General features: G+C 38.1%; 1 protein-coding gene across 1 annotated transcript in view; it reads left to right on the top strand.

Moving 5' to 3' along the window:
* The window catches only part of CCDC171 (coiled-coil domain containing 171), a 466,256-nt gene that overhangs the window by 330,143 nt on the left and 109,683 nt on the right, over positions 1–26,430 (top strand). The window contains exon 22 of the mRNA XM_007954161.2: positions 21,206–21,337. Within this exon, the coding sequence (XP_007952352.1) occupies positions 21,206–21,337 (132 nt within the window). The remainder of the gene's footprint in view (positions 1–21,205; positions 21,338–26,430) is intronic.

The raw sequence follows: 26,430 nt of genomic DNA, 5'->3' as shown, positions 1-26,430 counted from the left end.
TTGTTCCATTTCTTCTTTTTTTATGGGTCTGTTCACATTTTCTACCTCAGTCTGTGTTACTTTAGTTTGGTAGTGTGTTTCCAGAAATCTGTCTATTTCTTCTAGGTTTTCAAATTTGTTGGAGTACAGTTCTTCATAGTATCCTGATGTTCGCTTTTTATTTAGTTGGTTCTGTTGTGACATCACCAGTTTCATTTGTTATTCATGTTATTTGCATAGTCTCCTTTTCCTTTCTTAAATTTGCTACTTGTTTGTCAATTTTATTAATCTTTCTAAAGAACCAACTTCTAGTCTTGTTGATTTTTTCTATTGTTTTCCTGTTTCATTTATTTCTGCTTGCTTGTTTATTATTTCTTTCCTTCTAGTGACTGTAGGTTTTTTGCTGCCCTTTTTCTAATTGTTGGAGATGTTAGGTTAAAGTGTTTTTGGTTCTTTATTCTTTTTGATTTGTGGATTTATTGCTATAAATTGCCCTTTAAACATTGCTTCTGCTGTGTCCCAACATGTTGGTACGTTGTGTTTTCATTCTTATTTGATTGAAGGAAGTTTTTAATTTCATTTTTTATTTCTTTTATTGCTCAGTAATTTTAAAGGAGAGTGTTATATAGTTTCCATGTGTTTGCTTTTTTTTTTCCCCCTTTATCTTCCTGTTGTTCATTTCTAATTTTATGGCATTATGACCTGAGAAGGTGCTTTGCAATATTTCAGTGTTTCTAATTTATTGAGGTTAGTTTGTGCTGTAACATATGGTCTATTCTTGGAAATGTTCCATGTAAGCTGGTAATGAATTGTATATTGTGCTGTTGTTTGTTGAAGTGTTCTGTATATGTTGATATGGTCAAGCTGGTTGATTGTATTGTTTAGTTCTTCTGTGTTTTTGTGGAATTTCTTTCTAGTTGTTCTATACTTCAGTGAAACTGTTGTTTTAAAATCTCCTACTATTATAGTGGAGTTGTCTATTTCTCTTTTAAATTCTATTAAAGTTTGATTTATGTATTTACATTTGTATATGTAAATGTATTTATGTGTATAAATGTTTATGTGTGTGTATGTATGTATATATATTTTATACACACACACACACACACACATATATATTTAACAAAACCTCTTAATTTCTGTTTATCTGGATACGTTCTAATTTTCCCATCATATTTGAGGGACAGTTTTTTTTTCTGGGTATATAATTCTTGGTTGGCATTTTTTTTTTCTTTGAGGGTTTTATATATTTCATCCCATTGCCTTCTCACCTCCAAGGTTTCTGCCAATAAATCAGAGGTTAGTCTTATTAGTTTCCCTATGTAGGTAACTTTTAATTTAGCCTGTATTTCTTTCAGGATTCTTTCTGAAAATTTGATTTTGATATGTGTGGGTGACTTTTTGGTTGGTCTATCCTGTTTGGAAGGAGCTCTGGTGGTGTATTGCTTAAGGCATTTGGCTGCTAACTAAAAGGTTGGGATTTGAACCTACCAGTCGCTCTGTGGAAGAAAGATGAGGCTGTCTGCTTCCATAAACATCTACAGCCTTGGAAACCCAATGAGATTGCTATGTGTTAGAACTGACTTGATGGCAGTGAGTTAAGTTTTTATCCTGTTTGGGGATCATTGACCTTCTTGAATGCACATCTTTCATCATATTACAGAAGTTTTCTTCTATCAAATCTTCAAAAATTTTCTCTGTGGTTTTATTTGTCTCTTCCTATTTAGAATTCCAATTATAAGTAAGTTATTCTTCTTGGTGGTGTCACACATAAATCTTAGACTTTCTTCATTTGTTTTCCTGTTCTTCTGATTGTTCTTTAAACAATAGAGAGATTTGTCTTCAATTTCTAGTTCTGTCTTCCATTGGTTCAATTCTACTTCTATGCCCGTTCAATGTGTTATCTGTTTCTGAAATATTAATCATCTGAATGTCAATTTGGTGTTTTTATATGGTTTCCATTTTTCATTTATTCTGTCAGTTTGTTTTTATATTGTTTCCCTAAATTCTTTTAGAGTTTTATTTGTGTTTTCCTTAATTTTTTGGTGTTGCCTTTCTCGATGTTGTTATTGCTCCCCTTGATCTATTTCTCAATCCATTGAAAGTACCTAAATATAATTCTTTTGAATTCTTTACCAGGTAGTTCAAGCCACTTTTTTTTTTTTTTTTCAGGAAGGGTTGCTGGCTTTGTATTCTGGTCCTTTGTTTATACTACTTTATCTTGCTTCTTTGTGTTCACTGGGATTGTCAGATGTGTCTGAAACATTATGATGTGTTTAGGTTTAAGTGGTGATTGTATGTTAGAGTGATTTGCCCAAGACTTTTTTGTATATACGTGTACATATATGTATGTGTGAGTGTGTGTGTGTGTGTGTAATGAAGTTGCGGGCTGATGTTCTCCTTTACTTGTTAATTTGTCATCACTTAGGCACTCATCAACTGTCTTCTGCTGAGTATGATAGAGTTGAGAATGTGTGCACAGATCTGTGTTATGTTCATGCAGAGCAGTTGAAAGTGGGTTGGGCTGATGCTGGCAGTTGTCTACCATTGATCAGCTGGTGCAGAAGGAACAGTTGCCCTCACCTAGTGGGTGGGCTGCAGGAGGTGCAGATGTGGTTGAGTTGTATGGACACCATTGCTGTCTCTTGCCTGGTAGTACATAAACAAACAAAAAACACTCCAAAAAAATGAGAACAACAAAGAAAACCACATAACATAATAACAACAAGCACAACAAGAATAAAATAAATCAAAATAAAAATAAAAGGGAAGAAAGACAAGAAAAGAAAGAGAAAAAGAAAGACCCCCCCCCCAATCTGGGGATGAGGGAGAAGAGAAAAAAAGAATAGTAAAGAGGAAATGGGCAAAAAAAAAGAAGGATGGGAAAAAGAAAAGGAATAAAAGAAAGAAAAAAGAAGGGAACAAGGAAAAGGAAAAATATCAAGAACCAGGAAAGGGAAAGAAAAGACAAAATATAAAGAAAGGAGAAAAACAAAGGAATAATTAAAAGGAAAAAAAAAAAAAAGCAAAAAACACCAGAATACAAGATTTTAGGGTCAGGGCACCTGGTAAGTGTTCCTTGCTGACCAAACAGGTGGTGGGGAGTAGGGTACCTGGTTCCCAAGGAACTTCTGTGACCCCAAAAGACAGCTGGGGGGCAAGGCTTCTAGTCCCAGAAGGTGTTCCTGCTGATCCAAAGGACAGCTAGAGGCAGGGTACCTGGTCCAAAAAGGAGTTCCTGCTGTCCCAAATGTGGCAGGAAGTAGGGTGTCTACTGTTCCTGCTATACTAAAATGCAGCTTTGGGTAGGCCACCTGGTCCCTCCAAAAGTTCTGCCATCCCAAAAGATAGCTGCAGGCAGGACACCTGGTTCTGAAACTGTTGTTACCTACATAGAAGGCAACTGGAGCAGAGTGCCTGATCCCAGACTAGTTCCTGCTGGCCCTGAAGATGTCTGGTAACAGGGTACCTGCACCCAGAAAGAGTTCCTGCCAGGCTAAAGGCAGCTGGAAGCAAGGTGCCTGATTCCAGGAGAAGTTTCTGCTGGCCCAAAAGGCAGTTGGGGGCAGGATGTCTGGTCATAGAAAAATGTTCCTGCTGTCCCAAAATGCAGATTGACACAAGGCCTCTGCTCCCAGGGGTTCCTGCCATCCCTAACAGTGGCTGGGTGTCAAACACCTGGCCTCAGGAAAAGTTTCTGCTGGCTGAAAATGTCGATGAGAGCAGGGCTCTGGGTCCTGGCACTAGTGCTTGCCTACACAGAAGGTAACCAAAAGGCTACTGGACACAGGGCCCCTGCTCCCAGAAAAAGTTCCTGCTGTCCCTAATTGCTACTGTGTGTAGGGCATCTGGCTGCAGAAATAATTCCTGCCAGCCTAAAAGGCCTCTGGGAGCAGGGCGGCTAGTCCTGGAACTAGTTCCTGTTTCTGGGAACAGGGTGCCTGGACCCAAAAAAGTATCTGCTAGTCTAAAAGGTGACTGGGAGCAAGGCATCTGGTTCTGGAAGGAGTTCTTGCCAGCCCCAAAGTGGCTATGGTCAAGGCATCTGGTCCCAGGAAACATTCCTGCTATCTTCAAAGGTGGCTGAGTATAGGGCACCTGGTCCCAGAAAAGTTCCTGTTGGCCCAAAAAGTGGTTGGGAGCAGGGCACCTAGTCCCAGAACCAGTTCTGCCTACCCAGAATACAGCTGGTATCAGGATGGAATTCCTGCCTGTCCAGAAGATGGGTGGGAGTGGCAGAAGGCCACACATCCATTCACTGGGAGGGTGTAGGATCCAAGGGGAACAAGGAGAATATCACACCTTTCTGGTCACTAGTCACCAGTGTGGTGCCCTCAGCAAGTGGTGCAGTCCTCAGCGATTGGTGCAGTCCTTGGCAAGTGGTTGCTACCAAGATTGGAACCCTGCTTACAAATATTCAAAATGGCCACATCATCAGGCCAGTAGGCAGCTCTGTTTGTCTCCTTATTTTCTGTTTTCATTCAGTTTCTTCTACTAGTTGGCATTTCCTCTACTTCTTTCTCTTTGAAGCTCAGCATTGTAGGGCTATCCCTTGTATCAGTTTCATTTGGTTTCTCATTTCTTTTTCATAGAGGATCTGCATAGCTTGTTTGCCTATAACACCATCTTGCCAGAAGTCCCTTTTATTTCATCTTGAGTCAATTTTGGTAGGAAATTCTAGGAGTTTTTCTATTTTAATGTCTGTTTTCAAAATTTTCAATTTCAGTTGCTCATAATGTTCTCTTATAATCCTCTTTTAAATTTCTGTATGGCTGATGGTAATGTCCCCACTATCATCCCTGATTTTAGTAATTTAAGTCTTCTCTCTCTCTCTTTCTGTCAGTCTAGCTAAATAGTTGTCAATTTTGTTGATCTTTTCAAAGAACCAACCATCCTAGTGATTTGAAGTGGTGGTATTGTGATCTTGTTTTGCAGTTCTCTGATGACTAATGATATTGAATATCTTTTCATGTGTGTATCGGTTGTTAGTATATCTTTCTTGGAAAAATGTCTATTCAGATATTTTGCCCCTTTTTAATTGTGTCCTTTGTCTTTTCATTTTTGAGTTATTAGAGTTCTTTATATATTCTGGATACAAGTTCCTAGAAATATATTAAATAAATCTGCAAACTCAGGAATGCAGATGGTAGGTTTCACTCCCTCTCCCCCCACATAACTCCAGTATTACTGATACCACATGCAGAGTCTCAGGAATTAAGATTTTATTTAAATAAAGAGCTCATTCAAACATGATTAAGTGTTTATATTATGTGGAAAAAAGAAATAGAATGATTATATAAAAAATATTTAGCCAAGATAATTGCACCGTATGTCTGTGTTATTTAGGATTATGTATGAGAAAATTAAATGAAGTAATTATCTATTGGAAGAACTGAAGGCAGAATTCTCCTTGGAAGTGAGAATGACTAGACTTTGTCTCACCTACTTTGATCATGTTGTCAGAAGTGACCATTCTCTGGAGAAGGATCTCATGCTTGGTAGAGTGGAGGGTCAGTGAAAAAGGGGAAGACCCTCAACAAGATGTATTGACACAGTGACTGCAATGATGGGCCCAAGTATAGCAAGGATTGTGAGGATGGCATACAACTGGGTAATATTTTGTTTTCTTGTACGTAGGGTTGCTATGAGTCAGTGCGAACTTGATGGCACCTAACAACAACAACAACAACAGAGTATTTATTGGGTACTAACCAAGGGCCTATAAGGAGCTCTGGTGGCACAGTGCCTAAGGTGTTTGACTGCCAACCAGAAGGTTGGTGGTTCAAAGCCACTAGATGCTCTGCAGAAGGAAGATGGGACAATATACTTCCGTAAAGATTTACCTCCTCGGAAGTCCAATGGAGGTTGCTATGAGTTGGCATTGACCTGATGGCAGTGAGTTTAGTGGTTTTTTTTTCTTTCTTTTTTTAAAACTAAGTGCCTGGCAGCTCTGATGGTGTAGTGGGTAAGGCATTTGGCTGCTAACCAGAAGGTTGGCTGAGGCAATCTACTTTCATAAAGATTTACAGCCTTGGAAACCCAATGGGGGTCACTATGAGTCAGAATCAACTTGATGGCAATGAGTTTTACCAAGTGCCTAAGGTGCTGTGGTGGTACAATGGTTAAGGCATTTGATGGCTAACCAGTTAGTGGTTCAAACCCACTAGCTGCTCCTTGAGAGAAAGATGAAACAGTCTGCCTCCATAAAGATTTACAGCCTTGGAAGCCTTATGAGGCAGTTCTACTCTGTCCTATGCAGTCACTATGAATTGGAATTTACTCATTGGCAGTGAGTTTAACCCAGTGCTTAAAAGATATCTTCTTTTAACACAATTGGAAGTGAAAATGAGAGGATTTGAGTAAAACTGGAATGTAGTGAAGAATCTGAAAATTTTTAGTAGCAGTTTTTTGTTGAACTGGATGGATGGCTGGGTTCTTGAAACATTTAGAGATTTCTTGGGCCCTACAAGTTTGGAAAGATTGATTACAGTGCTTCCTATGGATGATCTTAGTGTTTTATGAACTTTTAAGGTACCTGAAACCTCACTGAAAAGTGTTAGGTACCTTCTCAGTAAATTATCTAAAAGCTATAATAGGAAGTCAGAATCCAGAAGCCTATACTCTAGAAGACCTTGTGTCTTCAAATCTTTTAAATTTATCAGGCTGAAATGGCACCAGAAAGAGAAATATGAAGTCACAGGAGCTTTGTTGACACTGTTTTGGACTTATTTTTTCAGTAAAATTACTTATACATGCTAATCCATCATAAAACACGACATTTAACTATCGACAGTTTAGTTCAGTAAATGTTTTTTTTTTTTTTTGAGTGCATATTATGTTCCACACACTGTAGTAGCCTCTGAGGAAACAAATATATATATATATAAACAAAAAACCAAAACCAAACTTACTGCTGTCAAGTTGGATCTGACTCATAGCGACTCCTCCTTGGGTTTCTGAGGTGGTATCACTATGGAAGTAGATTGCCCAACTTTCCTTCTGGGGAGTGGCTGGTGGGTTTGAACCACAAGCCTTCTGGTTAGCAGTCACATGCCTTGAGCACTACACCACCAGAGCTCCTATGTATATACTACTTCCGTAGTGATGCTGCCTCAGAAACCCAAGGAGGGGTTGCTATGAGTCAGATCTGACTCGATGGCAGTGAGTAGTAGTATATGTATAAATATATGTATGTGTGTGTATATGTATATGTACACACACACACAGAGTCTCTTTCCTTCAGGAAGAGAGGGAAATGGATAGTTTCAGTGTACCATGGTAAGTATATATCCATAAGATGAAGTTCTACATCCATTTAAATAAAGTCATTCAGTTATGAGGCATATTTGGAAAACACAGAGGTTGACTGAAGGTTCATTAGAAGAAAATAATGCCTGAGTGGGATATTGAAGCCTGAAGAAAGATGGGAAAGGCATTCTAGCAGAGAGCAAATGCATGGAAGCGTGAACAACCATATGCCCTTAGTTCAGCATTAAGTTAAGGAGGCTAAATGGGGCAAGTAGAAGCTAAGTCCTAGAAAAGTTTTTATTTTTGGCCATGCTAAAAACCTTGGATCTTATCATGAGGGCAGTGGGGATTCACTAGGGTTTAAGCTAGAGAATGTCGCAGTCAGATATCCTTATTGATTTAAGTGCTGGAGGACAGATTTACATACTGGGAAAGGTGAGTAATCAACATTGTTTTAAGAGACATGAGTCTGTAAATATAGAACTCTGTTAGGGAGGCTAAGGAGCTCTGGTGACATAGTGCCTAAGGCATTTGACTACTAACTAGAAGGCTGGTGGTTCAAACCCATCAGCCACTCCGCAGAAGGTAGACTGGGCAATCTATTTCTGTAAAGATTTACCCCCTTGGAAACTCAAAGGGTCATGTTGTGGTTATCTAGTGCCGTTCTGACAAGAATATGTCACAAATGGGATAGCTTGAACAAACAGGAGTTTATTCTATTACAGTTTGGAGGATTTAAGTCCGAATTCAAAGTGCCAGGATCTAGGAAGAGCTGGGTGAAAGCCCCTCAACTTTGCGCTTCAGCTCTGCCTCCTGCTCCTGGCCCATTGATGCTAGGGGCTTTTCTTCACTGGGACAGCTGCTGGCTGCTGAGACTGACAAGGGCAAGGTTTCAATTAAAAAGGCACAGTCCCGATGTTACCAAACCACATGGCAGGCCATTAATTCAAGTCCGTTGAAAGTCCCAAGGTCAGTAGAGCATGGTAGGCTGCTGAACAATGACATGGCTACATGCAGGGTTCAAGTGTGCTATAAGCTGGAGACCAATCTCAAAGCTTCTTATATACAGGAAGCAGACCATCCAACTCCCATGGAGTTGATTACCAGTCTCATCATGGGGAATACTACATCCAGCTGCCCAGCCACTCAACCAGGCCCAGCCAAGCTGACACACAACCTTAACTACCACAGGTTGCTATGAGTCAGAATCAACTCGATGGCAGTGAGTTTGGTCTTTTTTTTGGTTAGAAGGTGATGAGGGCAGTGGTGGTACAGTCAATGATAGAATTATCGCCTTCCATGTGGGAGACTCTTATTTGGTGCCTGGCCAATCCACCTCAAATGCATCTACCACCCTTGTCTGTCAGCGGAGCCATGCATGTTGCTATGATGCTGAACAGTTTCAGTGGTGCTTCTAGACCAAGACAGACTAGGAAGAAAAATATAGCAGTCTACTTCCAAAAACGTCAGCCTGTGAAAACCCTGTGGATCGCAGTGATCTAATCTAGTTGTGCATTGGGTCATCATAAGTTGGGGGCTGACTCAAGGGCAACTAACAACAACATTAGGAGACTAGCTTAGGCTAGATGAGGGCTGGTGAAGGTTTGAACCGGAACAGTGATGGTAGAAAGTGTCAGAAGGAAAGGATAGGAAACTTTTTTAGTAAAATGGTATTTGGGGAAAAAAATGGGCAGGAGAGGTTGATTTCCGTGATGAAATAATACCTTCAACTGATATTGGGGATACAAAAAGAAGATCAGGGATTTTTTTTTTTTTTTTTAAAATAGAGGAAGGGAGACAATGATGAGGTTGGTTTTGGAGATACCACATTTAAGGTAATATGGAATAATCAGTCTAAACCGCAGGGGGAAAGTCAGGGCTAATGACAAAGGTTTGAGAATGATTGCTGTTAACACTTTTTGGCAAAGAGAGAAGGTGGTATAGCAAATTGACAGGAGAAACAAGACATTATAGATAAATGTGAGGCTAGAAAATGCATTTTGAGAGATTAATTATACCACTAGAATTTGAGGTCTTTGAGGGATGGAATTCTGTCTGCTTAATTTTTATATCCTCTACATTTATCACAGTGCCTGGTACCCAGAAGGCACTTAATGAATGCTTATTGAATGAGCCAGATTTTTACTATTACGTAGTCTCTGAGCAGAACTAAAGCTAACTCTAGATTCCAAGAAAGTCTTGCTGATATTGTTGCCTGCTTTATTTATTTATTATTATTTTTTACAGAGCAGGGTTTGTTTTACATTCAACATTTCATGTACATTTAGTTTCACTCCCCATTTACCATCCCCAACCCTAACCCAGTCTCCTCCCCTCCCTGCCTAGTAAACCCCTCTCCCCCTGTGCCCCTCATAGTTATGCACTCCTGTGTGTCCTGCATTTCCTCCATGTGAATGTTGCCCCTCTGGTGCCCCGTGGTCGATTGCTCCAAGGGATGCATCTCTCCATAAAATATGTGGGTGCGTCACCTAGGTTGAGTGGTCTGCATGTACATTTTATTTACTATTGGGCTGAGAGCCAGCCTGTGGGAGTGAGTTTTATTGCAGGCCCAGAATGTATCCCAGGGCCATAATATTGGGGTCTCACCAGTAATTCTGATCATTACTGAGTTTTTGGATTTTGTTCCATGTTTTTCCTCCCACTCTATCCAGGATCTCAAGATTTGATCCTTTCCTGAGTGGTTGGCATTGGTAGTCGGGCACCATCTTTATTTATTATTTGAATGCTAAAAATGGCATCGGCATAGTGGCTAAAGCACTTGACTGCTAACCAGAAGGCTGGCGGTTCAAACCCACCAGCCACTCCTCGGAAGGAAGGTTGGGCAATCCTACTTCCGTAGTGATACTGCCTCGGAAACCCAAGGAGGGGTCGCTATGAGTCGGGGCCGACTTGACGGCACGTAACAACAACAACAACAACATTGCCATTTTACTGTGCCAAAATTAATTATTTGGATCAGTTTAAGCAAAAAACAGTTAAGCACGTGTACATGACATTCTGCAGTGTCTTATCTTTAGTTTGTCAAGGTTAAGCAAAAGCTAAACCAAACCAAACTCTCTGCCATTGAGTCAATTCCTACTCATAGTGACCCTTGCCCCATAGAGTTTCCAAAGTTGTAAATCTTTATGGAAACACATTGCCTCATCTTTCTTCCGTGGAGCAGTTGGTGAGTACAATTTGCTGACCTTTTGGTTAGTAGCCCAATGCTTTAACCTCAGTGCCACCAGAGCTCCTTCATCAAGAGCTAACCCAGAGACCCACCACCATCGAGTCAACTCTGACTCATAGCAGACCTCATAGGATTTCCGAGGCTGTAAATCTTTATGGAAGCAGACAACCTCATCTTTCTCCCATGGAGTGGCTGTGGGTTAATACTGCTGACCTTTTGGTTAACAGCCCAATGTTTTAACCACAGTACCACCAGAGCTTCTTAATCAAGAGCTAAAGCAAAGCTTAAATTCAAGTATAAGAATGTCTCTAGGAAAGAGAGGTGTGTTAACAGTGAATTTACAGAGAATGGCCAGTTTGATGTTTACTTTTCTTCTTAGAGTAGATTGTGGAATAAGATAAGCAGGATATGATAGGTGAAAACAGTCGAATCTTTAAATGTGATTTTATAATTTTATCTTAAAAATGGTTAACTAGAATAATAATCTTAGATGGTTATCTTTGATTTTTACTTTTCAGTGCATGATAAGGAGTAGAAAGCTCATAAAATAAATTTTAATTTATAAAACTGACAGTATTTTAAAAGTTGAGCATGTTCTTCTATTTCTAAGACCACAATTTTTAGTGATTCATTAATGACTCTCTCAATGTTATTTATGATATTTGAGCTCCTCTCGATTCCCACTTTCTTGATCCTAGTTCCTGAAGATCAGTTGTGCAGGACATACAGGTGTTAGCACAGCTGGCTTGCGGATGACAACTCTGTCCATATAGCTGTCTTGTGTGTCATCATTCATATTGTTCAGTGTCATTCTGACCTAGCCAAGCTAAAAATGGTACTTCAGCTCAAGAGGGATTTAAAAACCTTGACAAACTAAAGATAAGACACTGCAGAATGTCATGTACACGTGCTTAACTGTTTTTTGCTTAAACTGATCCAAATAATTAATTTTGGCATGCATCTGTTTTTATCCTTTCAAATAATTTACTCTAGGAAAGAAAATATCTCTGTGAGGCCTATAAAAATTAGTAAATTTATTTCTCTATTTTCAAGTATGGGTTTTTGTGCCTGTTTAGATAGCTCAAGATCACGATAATCTGTTGGTGGGGTACATTCTGTGGTTGATAGACTACACCACAGATTTATCGTGCTGTCTAGTGTCTTTATAAGATGTCCACAATTAAATCACCTTATTTCCCAGCTTGATAATTTAATTTGAGGGATCAATTTTTCAGATCCTTAATTGGGATATAACCAGCTTGATAATCTGATTCAGGAGATCAGTATTTTTTTCAGTTCCATAATTGAGATGTAACTATGACGTGTAGGGTGGTGGTGGTTTTTCCCTCTTTGTTTTGGTGACAGCAGCTGGCAGTCGTTGGAGAGTTCTGGCTCTGCTTTGGAGATGTATGCTAAGTTGAAAAACTTCCCAACAAAAGTGGGCTAGTTGCTCACCTTCTTTTCAAATTAGGAGTTTCTGTGCTTGCTACAGCGCTAGGATAGTGCCTGCTTCTGCTGAGACAGAGTCAAGAACTCATTCCAGCAAGTGTGGAGCATAGCATATATGCTGGGACACTGGAGTTTGGAGATCTTCCATGTGAGATTGTAGCTATTATATGTGGGTGATCGCTACTTAGGTAACATGTCTCTCGGGATAATTGTTGTGTGTGTGTGTAAGAGAGAGAGAGAGAGGGAAGGAGGGATGGAGAGAGAGAGAAAAGGGAAGAAAGAGAGAAAAAGAGAATAAATGAGAATGCCCAGAAGTTCAGCAAAACTACTGAGGAAAGTTAGGATGTTTCGATAATATTCTCCAGTGTTTATCATAAAACTCCTTTATGGAACTTATCCATTTTCCTATGATTTCTAAAAAGGACAAAAAAAAAAAAAAAAAAAAAAATGGGGAAAAAATGTTTCTTTTAGTTCAGGAAATGGAAGAATTACCAAACCTTAAACCCTTTCCCCAATAGTTAATTGTCCATATATAGTTATTAACAGGCATTCTTGTTTGGTGCTGAGAGCAGTGTGAAGTCAGTATCCTCATATTACCAATGATAATAATTGTTTTACAAGGTGAATGGCAAAATCAACTGAGGTAGTGTAGCAAGTTCTTTGGAAAGTATAGAGTTTTTTTGAAAGTACTATCATTGTTAGTAATAATACCTCACTGTTGTCAAGTCAGTTCCAACTGATGTGACCCGCCTTGGATTTCTGAGGCGCTATCTCTACGGAAGTAGATTGCCCAGTCTGTTTATCCATTTCATTAAGTAGTAAAAGGAAAGGTAAAAGAAGGTGGCAGATATCCCTTTCCACGTGACTATCAGGAGTTCTAAGGAGCTCTGGTGGCATAGTACCTAAGGCATTTGACTGCTAACTAGAAGGTTGGAGGTTCAAACCTACCAGCCACTCTGCAGAAGGAAGATAGGGCAATCTACTTCCGTGAAGATTTACTTCCTTGAAAACCCAGTGGGGGTCGCTGCATCAGAATCGACTTGATGGCAGTGTTTTTTTAATCGGAGCTCTGGTGGCACAGTGATTAAAACATTTGACTGCTGACCAAAAGGTTGGCTATTTGAACTCACCGGCTGCTCTGCAGAAGAAAGATGGGGCAGTCTGCTTCCATAAAGATTTAGAGCCTTAGAAACTCTATGGGTAGTTCTACTTTGCCCTACAGGGTTGCTATGAGTCAGAATTGACTGAAAGGCAGTAGGTTTATATGACTATCAGAATATTGGAAAGAGCCCTGGTGGCACAGTGGTTATTAAAGCAGTTGGCTGCAAACTGAAAAGTCAGCAGTTTAAAGCTACCAGCTAATATACAGGAGAAAGACGTGGTAGTCTGCTTCCATAAAGATTACAGCCTTGGCAACCCTCTGGGGAAGTTCTGCTGTGTCTTATAGGGTCAGTATGAATTTGAATCGACTTGATAGCAGTGGATATTTGGATCAAATTCTTGTATGTCATTTCCATTGCACTGATTCTTGTGTCAAACGCTGAGCAAATACCAGAGTCCAGGAACTGTCTATATATCTTTTAAAATTTATTCTTTCTTTTGCCCTGTAGAATTTTTGAATGTGGAATAACATTCTTACTTGATTGCATGTGTAATAGGAACCTCTGTATGTATAATGGTTTTCTTGATGCAAGTGTCGTTACAGAGCGTATTGTTAATATAACTAGTTATCTTCTCTTTCCATTCACAACACCGTGCAGTATGAGTATTCTACTTGTTTAACCAAATATTCTGTTGATTAGGTATTGGACTGAGTGGTTAGTAGTTATATCAGCAAGAGTAGACTCAGTCAAGTTGTATACTAGACTGTATTAATCTTGAAAATATGTCAGGAGATATGGCACTTATTTTATGAATGACCAAAATAGAACCAAAAATGTCTGTGAGATGGCATCCTGTGTTGGTAGATAAAAGATTTACTCACAAGAAATTGTTTATAAGTTCTCTGATGAGAGTGGTCATTTTAAAAAACTTTATACATGGTGGTGAAAAATGTTGACAGGCTTTTCTATATCCCTAGGGAACTCTGGTGGTGTAGTGAATAAGGCATTTGGCTGCTAACCAGGTCAGTGGTTCAAACTCACCAGCTGCTCCATGGAGGGAAGAAGGGGCCATCTACTTCTGTAAAGATTTACCCCCCTCTGAAACCCAGTTGGGATCACTATGAGTCAGAATCCACTCTATGCAGTGAGTTTGGTTTTTTTGAGGGCAAGAGATGGCAAACTTTTTTCTAAGAAGATCCAGGAAGTAATTGTTTTAGGCTTTGTGGACCATAAAGTCTGTCTCAGCTACTCAGCTCTACTATTATAGTAAGAAAGCAGCTATAGATAATAGATAAATGAAAAGATAAATAAAACTTTATTTATAATAAAAGGTGGTAGGTTCAATTTGGTCCCTGGGCTGTAGTGTGCTGATCCCTGTTGTAGTACATAGGATAAAAAAGAAAATAAAAGGGAGAAAGAAAAGCAGCAAGGAAAGAATGGAAGTGGAAGTAGGTATGGAAGTGTGTGTGGGGGAGTAGGACAAATGAAAGCAGGAGAATGGAGGCAAAGCAAAACATGAACATAGGATGAAAAGAAAGGAGATGACAGGAAATGTTGTAAAAGTCTGTATTTGTATGGGCACATCTCTGATAATAATGTTTATTTTGAATCATTGGAGGCCATAATAGATTGGAGTAAATAAAAGTTTGAGCAGATTAAGAATATGAAGTAAAGATAAGTAGCTTTTCCTAGGCATTCAGGATTGTTGTTGCTGGGTACTGGCAAGTTGGTTCCAACTCCTCGTGACCCTATATACAACAAAACAAAACAAAACTGCCTGGTCCTGTGCCACCCTATAGCCGTTGCTGTGTTTGAGCCCATCGTTCTAAGCACTATGTTTAACTTTCTCATTTAGGGTCTTCCCTTTTCTGACTGACCTTTTACTTTACCAAGCATAATGTTCTTCTCTAAGGACTGGTCTCTCCTGATAAAATATCCAAAGTATGTGAGATGAAGTCTCACCATCCTCTCTTCTAAGGAGCCTTCTGACTGTACTTCTTCCAAGACATATTTTTTTGTCCTTCTGACAGTCCATGGTATATTCAATATTTTTCACCAGCACTATAATTCAACGGCATCAATTCTTTAGTTTTCCTTATTCATTGCCCAGATTTTGCGTGCATATAAGGTGATTGAAAAAGGCTTAGGTCAGTTGCACTTTAGTCCTCAAAGTGACATCTTTGCTTTTTTTTTAAAACACTATAAAGAAATCTTTTGCAACAGATTTGCCCAATGCAATATATCATTTGACTTCTTGATGCTTTTTCCATGGATGTTGATTGTGGGTCCAAGTAATATGAAATCCTCGACAACTTCAATCTTTTCTCCATTTTCATGATGTTGCTTATTGGTCCATTTTTTTTTTAATTATTATTTTTTTAAATTGTGATTTGGGTGAAGATTTACAGAGCAAATTCACTTTCCATACAGCAGTTCACATACACTTTGTTTCATGACATTGACCACAGTTCACCAGAATGCAACAGCTCTCCTTCCCACTTCCTCCCCATAGTTACCTCTTCCTAATGTCCATCCCTCCATGCACTCCTGCCCCCTGAGCTGTCTCCCTGTGCATAAGCAGCCCTTCTTTCTCCCATGATTGTTCTCTCCGAGGAGTGTATCTACCTGAGGTAAATGTTCAACTCATATGCCTGTCTTTTGTTTGGCTGGAAACCACAGGCATGGGTTCAATTCCAGACCTGAAGGGCAGCTAGGAGCCATAATCTCAGGGGTTCCACCAGGCTCTATCAGACCAGCAAACCTGGTCCCCCCCCCCTTTTTTTTTTCTCCAAATGATTTTGAGTTTTGTTCTACATTGTTCTCTCTCTCTATCTAGGATCTCCTTGCCCTTCCAAGTGGATGACAGTGGTAGCTGGGCACCATCTAGTTCTTCTGGTCTCACAGTCATATATGCTGTAGATCAGGTGGTGTACCAGTTGCTAGAACTAATCGTTTCCATTAATTTTTGGTTTTCTTCTTTCTTCTTTGCTCTGGACGAGCATCGTTGCATCTGGATGGCAGCTTGCTAGCTTTTAAGATCCCAGTCGCTACTTGCCAAAGTAGGAGGTAGAACAGTGTTTTGTATACTATGTTATGCCAATTGAGCTTGATGTCCCCTGCGACTGTGGTCCCAAGCCCACCGATAAAACTACTCGGTCCTTCTGGGTAGCTGGCTGTGACCAAGCAGTGATACTGGTCCATTTTTGAGGATTTTTGTTTTCTTTATGTTGTGGTGTAACCTATATTGAAGTCTGTAGTCTTTGATTTTCTTCAGTTAGTGCTTCAAGTCCTCTTTGCGTTCAGCAAGCAAGGTTTTCTCATTTGCATATTGCAGGTTGTTAATGAGTCGTCCTCTGATCCTGATGCTTTTTTCTTCTTTATATAGTCTACCTTCACAGATTATTTGCTCAGTGTACAGATTGGATAACTATGGTGAAAGGATACAACCTTGACACACACCTTTCCTGATTTAAAACCACACAGTATCTCTTTGTTCACTTTGAGCAACTTCCACTTGGTCTCTGTACAGGTTCTGCATGAGCACAATTAAGTGTTTTGGAATTCCCATTGTTTGCAATTTATCCTTAATTTGTTATGATTAATACAGCTGAATGCCTTTGTGTAGTCAATAAAACAGAGAGAACTATCTTTCTGGTATTCTCTGCTTTCAGCTAAAATCTATCTGACATCAGTAGTGATATCCCTCATTCTACATCCTCTTCTGAATCTGGCTGAAATTTCTGGCAGTTCCTTGTTGATGTACTGCTGCAACTGTTTTTTTAATTATCTTTAGCAAAATTTTACTTGTGTGTGATTAATAATATTTTTTTATAATTTTCACATTCTATTGGATCACCTTTCTTTGGAATGTTCACAAATATGGGTCTTTTCCAGTTGGTTGGTCACGCAGCTGTCTTTCAAATTTCTTGGCATAAACAAGTGAGCACTTCCAGTGTTGCATCTGTTTGTTGAAATATCTCAATTGGCATTTTGTCAAATCCTAGAGCCTCATTTCTACTTTTTTTTTTTTTTTTTCAGTCCCTTCAGTGCAGCTTGGGCTTCTTCCTTCAGTTCCTTTGGTTCTTGATTATGTAGTTCCTCCTAGAATGGTTGAATGACAAGTGATTCTTTTCTGGTACAGTGACTCTGTATTTCTTCTATCGTCTAATCTGTTCAGGATTAAGTACCATATATATCTTATATATATCTTCTTTTATGTGTTTTTCTTAATTTTATCTTAGTTTTTTACCTGTAACTTTACTTCTGTCTTGAAATCCTATTTCTAAAATACAACTAGTACTACATTTCATGAGTTTTTTTTTCCTTAAATTAGAACATTAAATCCAGAGAGATTTATAGCTGTGTATGATAAAAAAATATAAGTCCTCATTTTGAGAGTTGAGCAAGTTTTCTTAAAAAATGACTTATTTAAGTTTCATAGTTGATACATCTGTAGCAGAATTAGCTTTTTCTTGTTACAGTAGGGATACAGAAAATTTATAAAACAGAATGATGGCTATTTAGAGGAATGGGAACAATACAACACTGGTCTATGAATCACTTAAACCTGGAACTAGATTGTTATAATAGAGTAAACATATTTTATAACACTGACTTTTTAGAAAGTTTATTTTTTTCTCTTTCTCTTGTTTCTTATGGCATATATATTAGGAAGGCTTGCTTTCTGAAAATAGGTACTAAGAAAGCAAGAATGTAAACTGGTATTTCTAAAAGTACAAATTTTAGAATGCAATAATGTAGATATTTTTCTTTATTCTTTGTCAAAATGTTATGAAATTGTAGTTTGATTGACTTATAAAAATATATACAATTTGACAATTGAGATTTATATTGGGAACTTTTCTGAACAATTAATGTTAAAAATGAACTGTTAGCTGCTTTAAAGGAGAAAATTATTTTATGTATTTTATTGCTTCTAGCAATAAAATCAGAGTGAAAAGCGCATAGAATCTTACTTATATGATGAATAATGATGTGCTGTAAACAGAATTAAAGAGTAACTTTTGAAATTGTAATTTAAAATTTAAAATGGTAATTTAATCCATACTGATTTTTTTTTTTTTTAAATACTAATTTAAATTAAAATTTATGCTTTAAATGGTGCATCTACTTTTCCTTTTAGGAAAAAAAATAATTTTACTATTCTAATATTGTGACCTCAGAAATCTTCTTGAGAGTAGAGAAGTTTGTTTTAGGTTCTCATTCTTAAAAAGAACCATATTGTATCCAGTGAGCAGTATTTCCTAAAGAAATTCCACATTATTTCTCTTTTTTGATTTTATTTACTTTATTGTGAGCCTGTCCTATTTTTCTTATGAATAATTTTAATGCATTAAGGTGAGAGGCATCTTTCACAGTGTTCTTTCTTGTTGAGTCAGGCCTGTTCATCCTAATTTACACCCTGAAATTCCTACTTGCCTTCTGCATTCTTTCTGACCAGCCTCCTCCCCCTCTCACCTCTTATTTTTTGCTGTTCTTTGCTCTCTTTCATTCCTGTTCCTCTGCAGCACTGTGATGTTTGCTTGTCATTCGTAGTGGCACTGTATTCTTTCAACATGATGCTTTTGCTCCTGTTTTCCATTAAAAGAAAAGAATTCCTATCCACTCCTTTTTTGAGACTTAAAAAAGTTTCCCTGTGAATATTTTGAGAACATTTTAGCACCTACTCTCACGGTTTCTGTTTAATTTAAAAGTGGAGAAAATTTAAAATTTCAGTAGAGAAATTCATGATAGTGCTTCTGTTACATGTCAGGGGCACTGTCTCTTGCTGACATTGCCAACATTCAACAGATAATTTCTAATGAAATGAAAGTATTGACACATGCATATTCTGCAAATAATGCTGTAGTTATTATGTCCATTATTAGATTTAGCAAAAGCAGCTGCATTTTGAATTTTTTGTATGTCTTAAAAAAATTACTAAGATAACTTAATGTTTTAGGGACCATGTTAATTAGACGATAAATCAGAGTTTTAAATGCTGAATGCCCCAGTGTAATATTGTCCATAAAGTTTATTTAGAGAGTATAAAATGTTGTTCACTGTAGGTCCACCTTCACAGATGGAGCATGATGCCTGGTTTTAATTGGGTGAAAGGACCTCCATTGCTTGAGCTGGGTAGTGGATTATACCTACATAGCTTATAGTTTTCTCCCCCCCCTTTGCCCATATTAGCAATCTGCTTTTGTACTTTGACATCCAGGATTTCCCTAGTGAATTTTGTCACAGAAAAAAGAGAATCATCAATATCGCAGTTAAACTTGACTTTCAAAGCTAATAGTATCTCATTTGGGGGCTCAAATTTAATAAATTTTCTTTGATTCTGGGTGAGTTTTTAAACATCAAACAATGAATTGGCCAGGGTGCAGTAAAATATTTAGATCTATTGACTTTGGTTCAGAAGGGTAGAAGGCAAAACACTAGCGGTTTGATGTTGATAAATTCTCAGTACCTTAATCCACATTAATGTTTTCTTTTATCTGTGTGCACATCAGTGACAAAAAAAGCAAGAGATGGCATAATACATATAAAATATAAAACCTAAAGCAAATATATTTGTAAAATATGATTTATCTTACTATGTTAAGTAACTTTAATAGCATCCCCATCTTGACTGAGGACTCTAGTGTATGTTTGCAACTGATAAATATATATCGTGAATTGCAACTACACCGTGCTTGATAGTACTCATACTATTATAAAAATTGCATTATAATGTATGGTTTTGCAGTCTTAAATATTGACAGAAATTCTTAAGATCAGCCATGGAAATATAAGGATTTTTATGCCCGTTGATTAACATGAACAATTAAAGATGTCATTATATGTTTGTGTGTTTGCTGGTTAAAGGAGCTCTATACAGCATGATAGTTTTTGGGGATGTGTACATTTCATGCACAGTTTATTTATATTACCAAGAAATAATTCAGAGAGTTTTACAAGTTTTCCCAAGTAGAATAGAAAAATGAAAGGGAGGTTCCTATGTTATATTATTACCAAGTTACCTTTGAAATTGCTCAGATAAAATATAGAGATATAAATACATTTATTTGGGCAATTGATGTTATTTTAATTATTTTCACACTTTTAATCTTTCTACCTCAGACAAACTCTTTATTTTCTGTGTCTTTGAGTTGGTTGTATAATATTTATCAAATAAATATATGCTATCAAAGAGATAAATTGTTAAAATCTATTCAAGGATAAAAAAAGTTACAAAATATGCCTACATATGAGAAAACTCCCGTTATTAAATTATATTATTGAAAATGAGAACTTACTTATCTTAAATTCAAACTTACTTATCTTAAATTCAAGTAAAAACCTTAAATTTTAAGGGTTTGCTAAGTTTGGAAATTAAAAACCAAACTACCTGTTTCTGAACCTTTCCACATAGCCATTTATACTCTATAGGGAGCATTTTCTCATTTGTCCAGAAGGTGGCAGTGTAATATCAACTGCATGTGATTCCTTTACTGGCTGAGAATCGGTTTTTCTGCTACCTCTGTGATGTGTTTGTGTTGTTGTTACCTTTCCGAATACCAAAAATATAGTACAAATGCTACTGATTTTGTCTCAGCGTTGTCTTACTTAGAACTTGTGTGAGTGAGTTGGTTTATGTGTATTTAATCGTTAAGACTGAAGTTCTAAAAATTACTACAATTTAAGAAGAGTGAAAAAGGCAAACAAACCTCTTGTATTTCAAAAGTATCCTTTTGTGTTGAGTATATTTGTTTTTATTCCAGGGTTCATATTATTGAAGTTTTCTTTTCAAAGACTCATATCTAATAACAATTGTATCCAATAGATATCAATTAATACTAGTTACATTAAGAGTGTTATTAAGAAAACGATAATAATTCAGGGACTGCTGTTTGCTTTCCATTTTGTGACTATTTTGTCCTGCTTTCATTTTTATGTTGAGGGCAGAACTGTGAAAAAATAATTTGAAACCTCTTGATCAGAAGAGCTCCAGTGACTCTTCTTCCCCTCCCTCATTGCAAGCAGGAGGATGCTTTTTCTTCTTAACATTCTCCCCCAGCACTCTGAATTAGAGATTTATTTGCAACGAAAAATCAATTAGTCCTAAATTTATTCATGGATTTCAGGTCCAGCGATCAATGCAAGTCCACTCAGTGGGCTCAAGGGGACCCAGTTCATCCCAGTTAATGTGTCTGAAGGGGAATTACCATTGATGCTGTTTTTTTCCCTTTAGGTCAGGGATCAGATCTCGCTGTCACGGACTGCGGCAAGCAGGAATGACTTCACCCTGCAGCTACCCAAACTGCACCTGGAGACCTTTGCAATGGAGGGGCTCAAGGGCGGGCCAGAGGTTGTAGCGTGCCAGGTTAGAGTCTAAATAACATTGTTTGTTACTGAGACATGGAGAAAAATAAATTGCACTAACTGGAGAGAATGAAAACCTCAACGTTTTGCAAATAACAACTTAAAGGAGGTGCAAATAAATTTTTCTTCCTTTTCCTTCTATTATGTAACACTATATTTCACAAATAATTGTTTTTTCTCCCTTTAAATCCTAACACTAGCCTATTAAGTAATCCAGAAAAGCATTGTAACTAAGGAAAACAATATGTATTTTATAGCTAAGTCAATATTAAAAGAATATACTCTTCTATCAGCAGAGAACAATAAGATTCTAAGCTGTTCTCAATTTGTTGTTCTTGTTTTAAAATAAATCACTTTAGATAAAATTATCAGAAGAAATGCCCAGAATTTCAAAGTGTTAATTCCAACATGTAGCCAACATTTCTTACATGATTATTTAATTTTAGTAAACTTCGAACCTAACTGTACTTCTCCTTGAAGGATATTTTACCTGTCAATCTTTAGTTTAAATGAATATTGGAAATCCCTGGTGGTCTAGTAGGTTAAGCACTCGGCTGCTTGTGCAAATTGGGCTATTTCTTTCATAAAGCTTAAAACTCCAAATCATAAAACTCCAAATAACTTTTAAAGAAACTTATAAATCATCTTATTTTGAGAAACATTTATTTTCAGATGCTATAGTTATCTTTAGATTCTTTGTTACTATTTTAACATTGTGATCATTTGTTTTCTTAGATTGAATTATTTTTTAATTGGACAAATCAGTATATGCTTTATTATTCTTTCAATACCCATGTCTTCATTAGAAAAATACATTAACATTATGTAAATTATAGGGAGCCTGATATTCCAAAGGAGGTTGCCCTTGTTCAGTAGACCTCAGATTTTTCAGTGTATTTAGAAGAGAAACATCCCTTAAAATTCATTCTGCTTTACATTTTGAGGTTGAAAATAGAAATTTTTTCATTTTTTTAATTCATGATCTTATGAAATTTTTGTTTTTGTATAGATTAAATGTAAGTCCTAGTAGGCCTATGTTAATTTTTTTCTACATATGCCACACCTTCACTTAATGTATTAATACCAAATTAATATCCCACAAATAAAAAATTACTTCTTTCATTAGATTGTCTACCAATGTATCTAAAAAATATATATATGTACAAGTAGGCATAGATACATCTAAGTTATAGGCCAGAGTACTGTATCATTTTTTAGTAAAAGATTGTGATGTATGTTTTAAATTTAATTATCAGTATTTACAAATTAATTGTAACTGTTAATACAATATGATTTGAGACTTTTCTAATGGTTGTAAAATAATCCTTTACTTTACTATCTTAATTCAACGTCTAATGGAGCTTATTGTATACACAGAAACAAATGATTGGTAATATACTTTGAAAAGAGTTATATAACAATAGCTATCATTTGAATGAGCACTTACTATGTACTATGTACCATATTTGGCTCTTTGGATACATGATTTCATTCTCTCCATTTTATAAGTGAAACCAACAATGAGAACAATAACAACAGGTAGAGAAAGGTTAACAACTCTCCTCAGATCAATGACAAATAAATGGCAAAGCCCCAAACAAGGATTTAATTCTAAGTGTATGTGACTGCAAAGACTGAACTGGTAAATGGAACACAATAAAGTTTAAACATGTAAGCTAAATGGTAGGACTACAACCTTGGAATGGTAGGAATAAACCTTGAAAATTTCTAATGGGGTTTCCCTTCCATATATTAGATATTAATTATACATCTGTGTATGATTTGGGAGCTCTGGTGGCATAGTGCCTGAGGCTTTTGACTGCTAACCAGAAGGCTGGTGGTTTAAACCCACCAGCCACTCCTCAGAAGGAAGGGTGGGCAATCTACTTCTGTAGTGATACCGCCTCAGAAACCCAAGGGGGGGTCACTATGAGTCAGATCTGACTCCACAGCAGCGCAATGCATTTGTTTTCATTATGTATGATTTAAGTCATAATTTATGCTTTATTGTAGATGAAAAACTTTGTTCCCATGTAACCATTTGGCAGATTAATGGTAGAATATCATGGAACTCTATTTTTATGTAAACATACAGATACATATTAGGGAATTCAGTATTTGTGTGGCTTTGTGCTCTGACTCTGTGCTGATGAAGTGAACTGTTCAAAGAGTGCATGGCTTTTGATTATGAGGAGATGCTCACAATATGAGAGGTGGAGGTGCATGAACCATCTGGCCAACCTGCCCAGCAGTGGAAGCTGACATATTCTAGACAACCAAAGAGCAAGCTTTATTATACATGTAATCCTGGATAGAATGGAGACCAGTAGGCACTGTTGACACTCTAAAAGGATGTTGTTGTTGTTGTTATGTGCCGTTGAGTTGGACCTGACTCATAGCGACCCCTCCTTGGGTTTCCAAGGCAGTATCACTATGGAAGTAGATTGCCCCATCTTTCTTCTGAGGAGTGGCTGGCGGGTTTGATTGCCCCATCTTCCTTCTGAGGAGTGGCTGGTGAGTTTGAAGCACCAGCCTTCTGGTTAGCAGTCAAGTGCCTTAGGCAGTAAGCTACCAGAGCTCCCTTAAAAGGATGAGTGGGTTACTGATTCTCTATGTACACACAAGAGCACATGGGTGATACTCTCTTACAGGAAGAAATTCAGTACCGTTGTCTCTGAGATCTGCTAGCTTTTAGCCACAATGTCCTTGCCTGCAAAAAAAGGGGTGGAGCTACCAATTCTCAGGGTTGCTCCAAAAAATCCAGACCAAAGTCATTGCCGTAGGGTCAATTTGAACTTACATCGACCCTATAGCTCTGGTAGCATAGTGGCTAAGACGCTTGCCTGCTAACCAGACGGCTGGCGGTTCAAACCCACTAGCCACTCCTCGGAAGGAAGGTTGGGCAATCCTACTTCCGTAGTGATACTGCCTCGGAAACCCAAGGAGGGGTCGCTATGAGTCGGGGCCGACTCGACGGCACATAACAACAACAACAACAACATAGGACAAAGTGGAACTGCCCTATAAAGTTTCCAAGGTTGTAAATCTTTACAGAAGCAGACTGCTATATTTTTCTCCTGCAGAGCAACTGGTGAGTTCAAATCACTGATCTTTTGGTTAGCAGCCAAGAGCTGAAACCACTGCACCACCAAGGCTTCTTCTCAGTCTTGCAGTGGCATGAAACAAGGTCATGCACATAGAGTAGAAAACACTGGTCCTAGCACAGAGAAAGCAGGGACACCTCATAAATGAGAGGTGGGCAGCAGTAGCTTTAAGCTTTGTGTCTGGTGGTAGTGATTAAGCATTAGACTGCTAACCAGAAGGTTGGTGGGTCTAATCCACCAGCCACTCTGCGAGAGAAAGATGAGGCAGCCTGCATCTGTAAAGATAGATTTACAGCCTTGGAAACCCTGATGGGACAGCTACACTGCCTTAACGGGTTGCTATGAGTCGGAATCAACTCAGTGGCAGTGGGTTTGAGTTTTTTGTTCTTAAGGTGTGTGTCTGTTTATTTTCACTTTGAGGAATGGTTCTTTAGGATGTTTTGCTCCATATCTTTCCAGTTGATGCCTTCACTCTTCCATCTTTCTTCAAAAACTTTAACAATTTTGATCAAGATAAACCTTTTTAACTTTCTCTTTACTTTTCCATGCTACTTGATATTCCGATGAAACCTTCCCCCTCCGCCTTGCCCCTGTCTGCTCCTCACCCCAGGGCTCCAGATACTTCTTTGCTATGTAGCAAAGCACCTACATATGTTTAGGACTGTTACACCCATGATTTTATCTCCTAAGTAATAGAATAGCAGACTTTCACTAGGATCTCAAATTCTCTCACTGCCATCTATAACTCAGATCCGACTTATAGCGACCCCTCCTTGGGTTTCCGAGGTGGTATCACTATGGAAGTAAATTGCCCAATCTTCCTTCTGAGGAGTGGTTAGTGGATTTGAACCATTAGCCTTCTGGTTAGCAGTCAAATGCCTGAGGCATTACGCTACCAGAGCTCCTTTCACTAGCAGAGTAGAGAAAAATAAAAAGCGCCTGGATTACATTGGTTAACTTCAGCTGGAAAAGCCAGTATAGAATGAATGAAGACTTTGTAATAAAAAATGTTCTACCCAACTTTATAAAGATATGTTTGTTACTCATGATCTTATACTTTGTATTGTATTTTTTGAATTGTGAGTAGGAAAATCGATATTGTGGTTCATTTATACCATTTGGCTTCCCGTAAAACTACAGCTTACTGGTTTTGTTTTGTTTTAAGAAGCCTGACAGGGAAAAAGGGCTAAAGGTGGAGTGTATTTAGAACTTAGTTTCATTTGCCTGGAAATAATGGGGAGAATAGAGACCAGAAGAATGTTAACTGGGCAAGTTACTTAACTGGTCTGTATCTCAGCCTCTTCATCTGCAAAATGAAGATAATAAATGTTTCTCACACAATTTTAAGGCGCTCTGGTGGCACAATGCCTAAGGCATTTGACTACTAACCAGAGAGTTGGCAATTCAAACCCACCAGCCACTATGCCTGAGGACATGAGACAATCCACTTCCATAAAGATTTACTGCCTTGAAAACCCAATAGGGGTTTCTGTGAGTCAGAATCTATTCCATGGCACTGGGTTTGGTTTTGGCGGTTAAACACAATTTTAGTGTGATGGTGTGGTAGTTAAGGTATCAACTTGGCTGGACCTGGTTTTGAGTGTCTGGGCAGCTGGATGTAGTTATTCCCCATGGTGTGATTGGTAATCAGCTCCATGGTGGAATCTACTAGAGCAGCTGAGTAGCTGCTTTAGGAATGTGGTGTGCTTCCAGTATATAAGGGACAACTTTGAGGAAAGTCTCTAGCTTTTTGGCACACTTGGACCCTGCATGTAGCCGAGCATTTATTCAGCAGCCTGCCGTGCTCTACTAATCTTGGGACTGTTGTTGTTGTTGTTAAGTGCTGTCGAGTTGTTTCCGACTCATAGCGACCCCATGCACAGTAGAAAGAAACACTGCCTGATCCCGCGCCAGCCCCACAATCCCTGCTATACTTGAGCCCATCATCGCAGCCACAGTGTCAATCCATCTCGTTGAAGGCCTCCCCCTC

This window comes from Orycteropus afer, unplaced genomic scaffold (assembly GCF_000298275.1).
Source record: "Orycteropus afer afer isolate SDZICR_OR568_19922 unplaced genomic scaffold, OryAfe1.0 scaffold00435, whole genome shotgun sequence".
In the NCBI taxonomy this organism is placed as follows: Eukaryota; Metazoa; Chordata; class Mammalia; order Tubulidentata; family Orycteropodidae; genus Orycteropus; species Orycteropus afer.
Note: the sequence above shows the minus strand (reverse complement) of the source record. Positions and strands in the feature narration are given on the sequence as shown.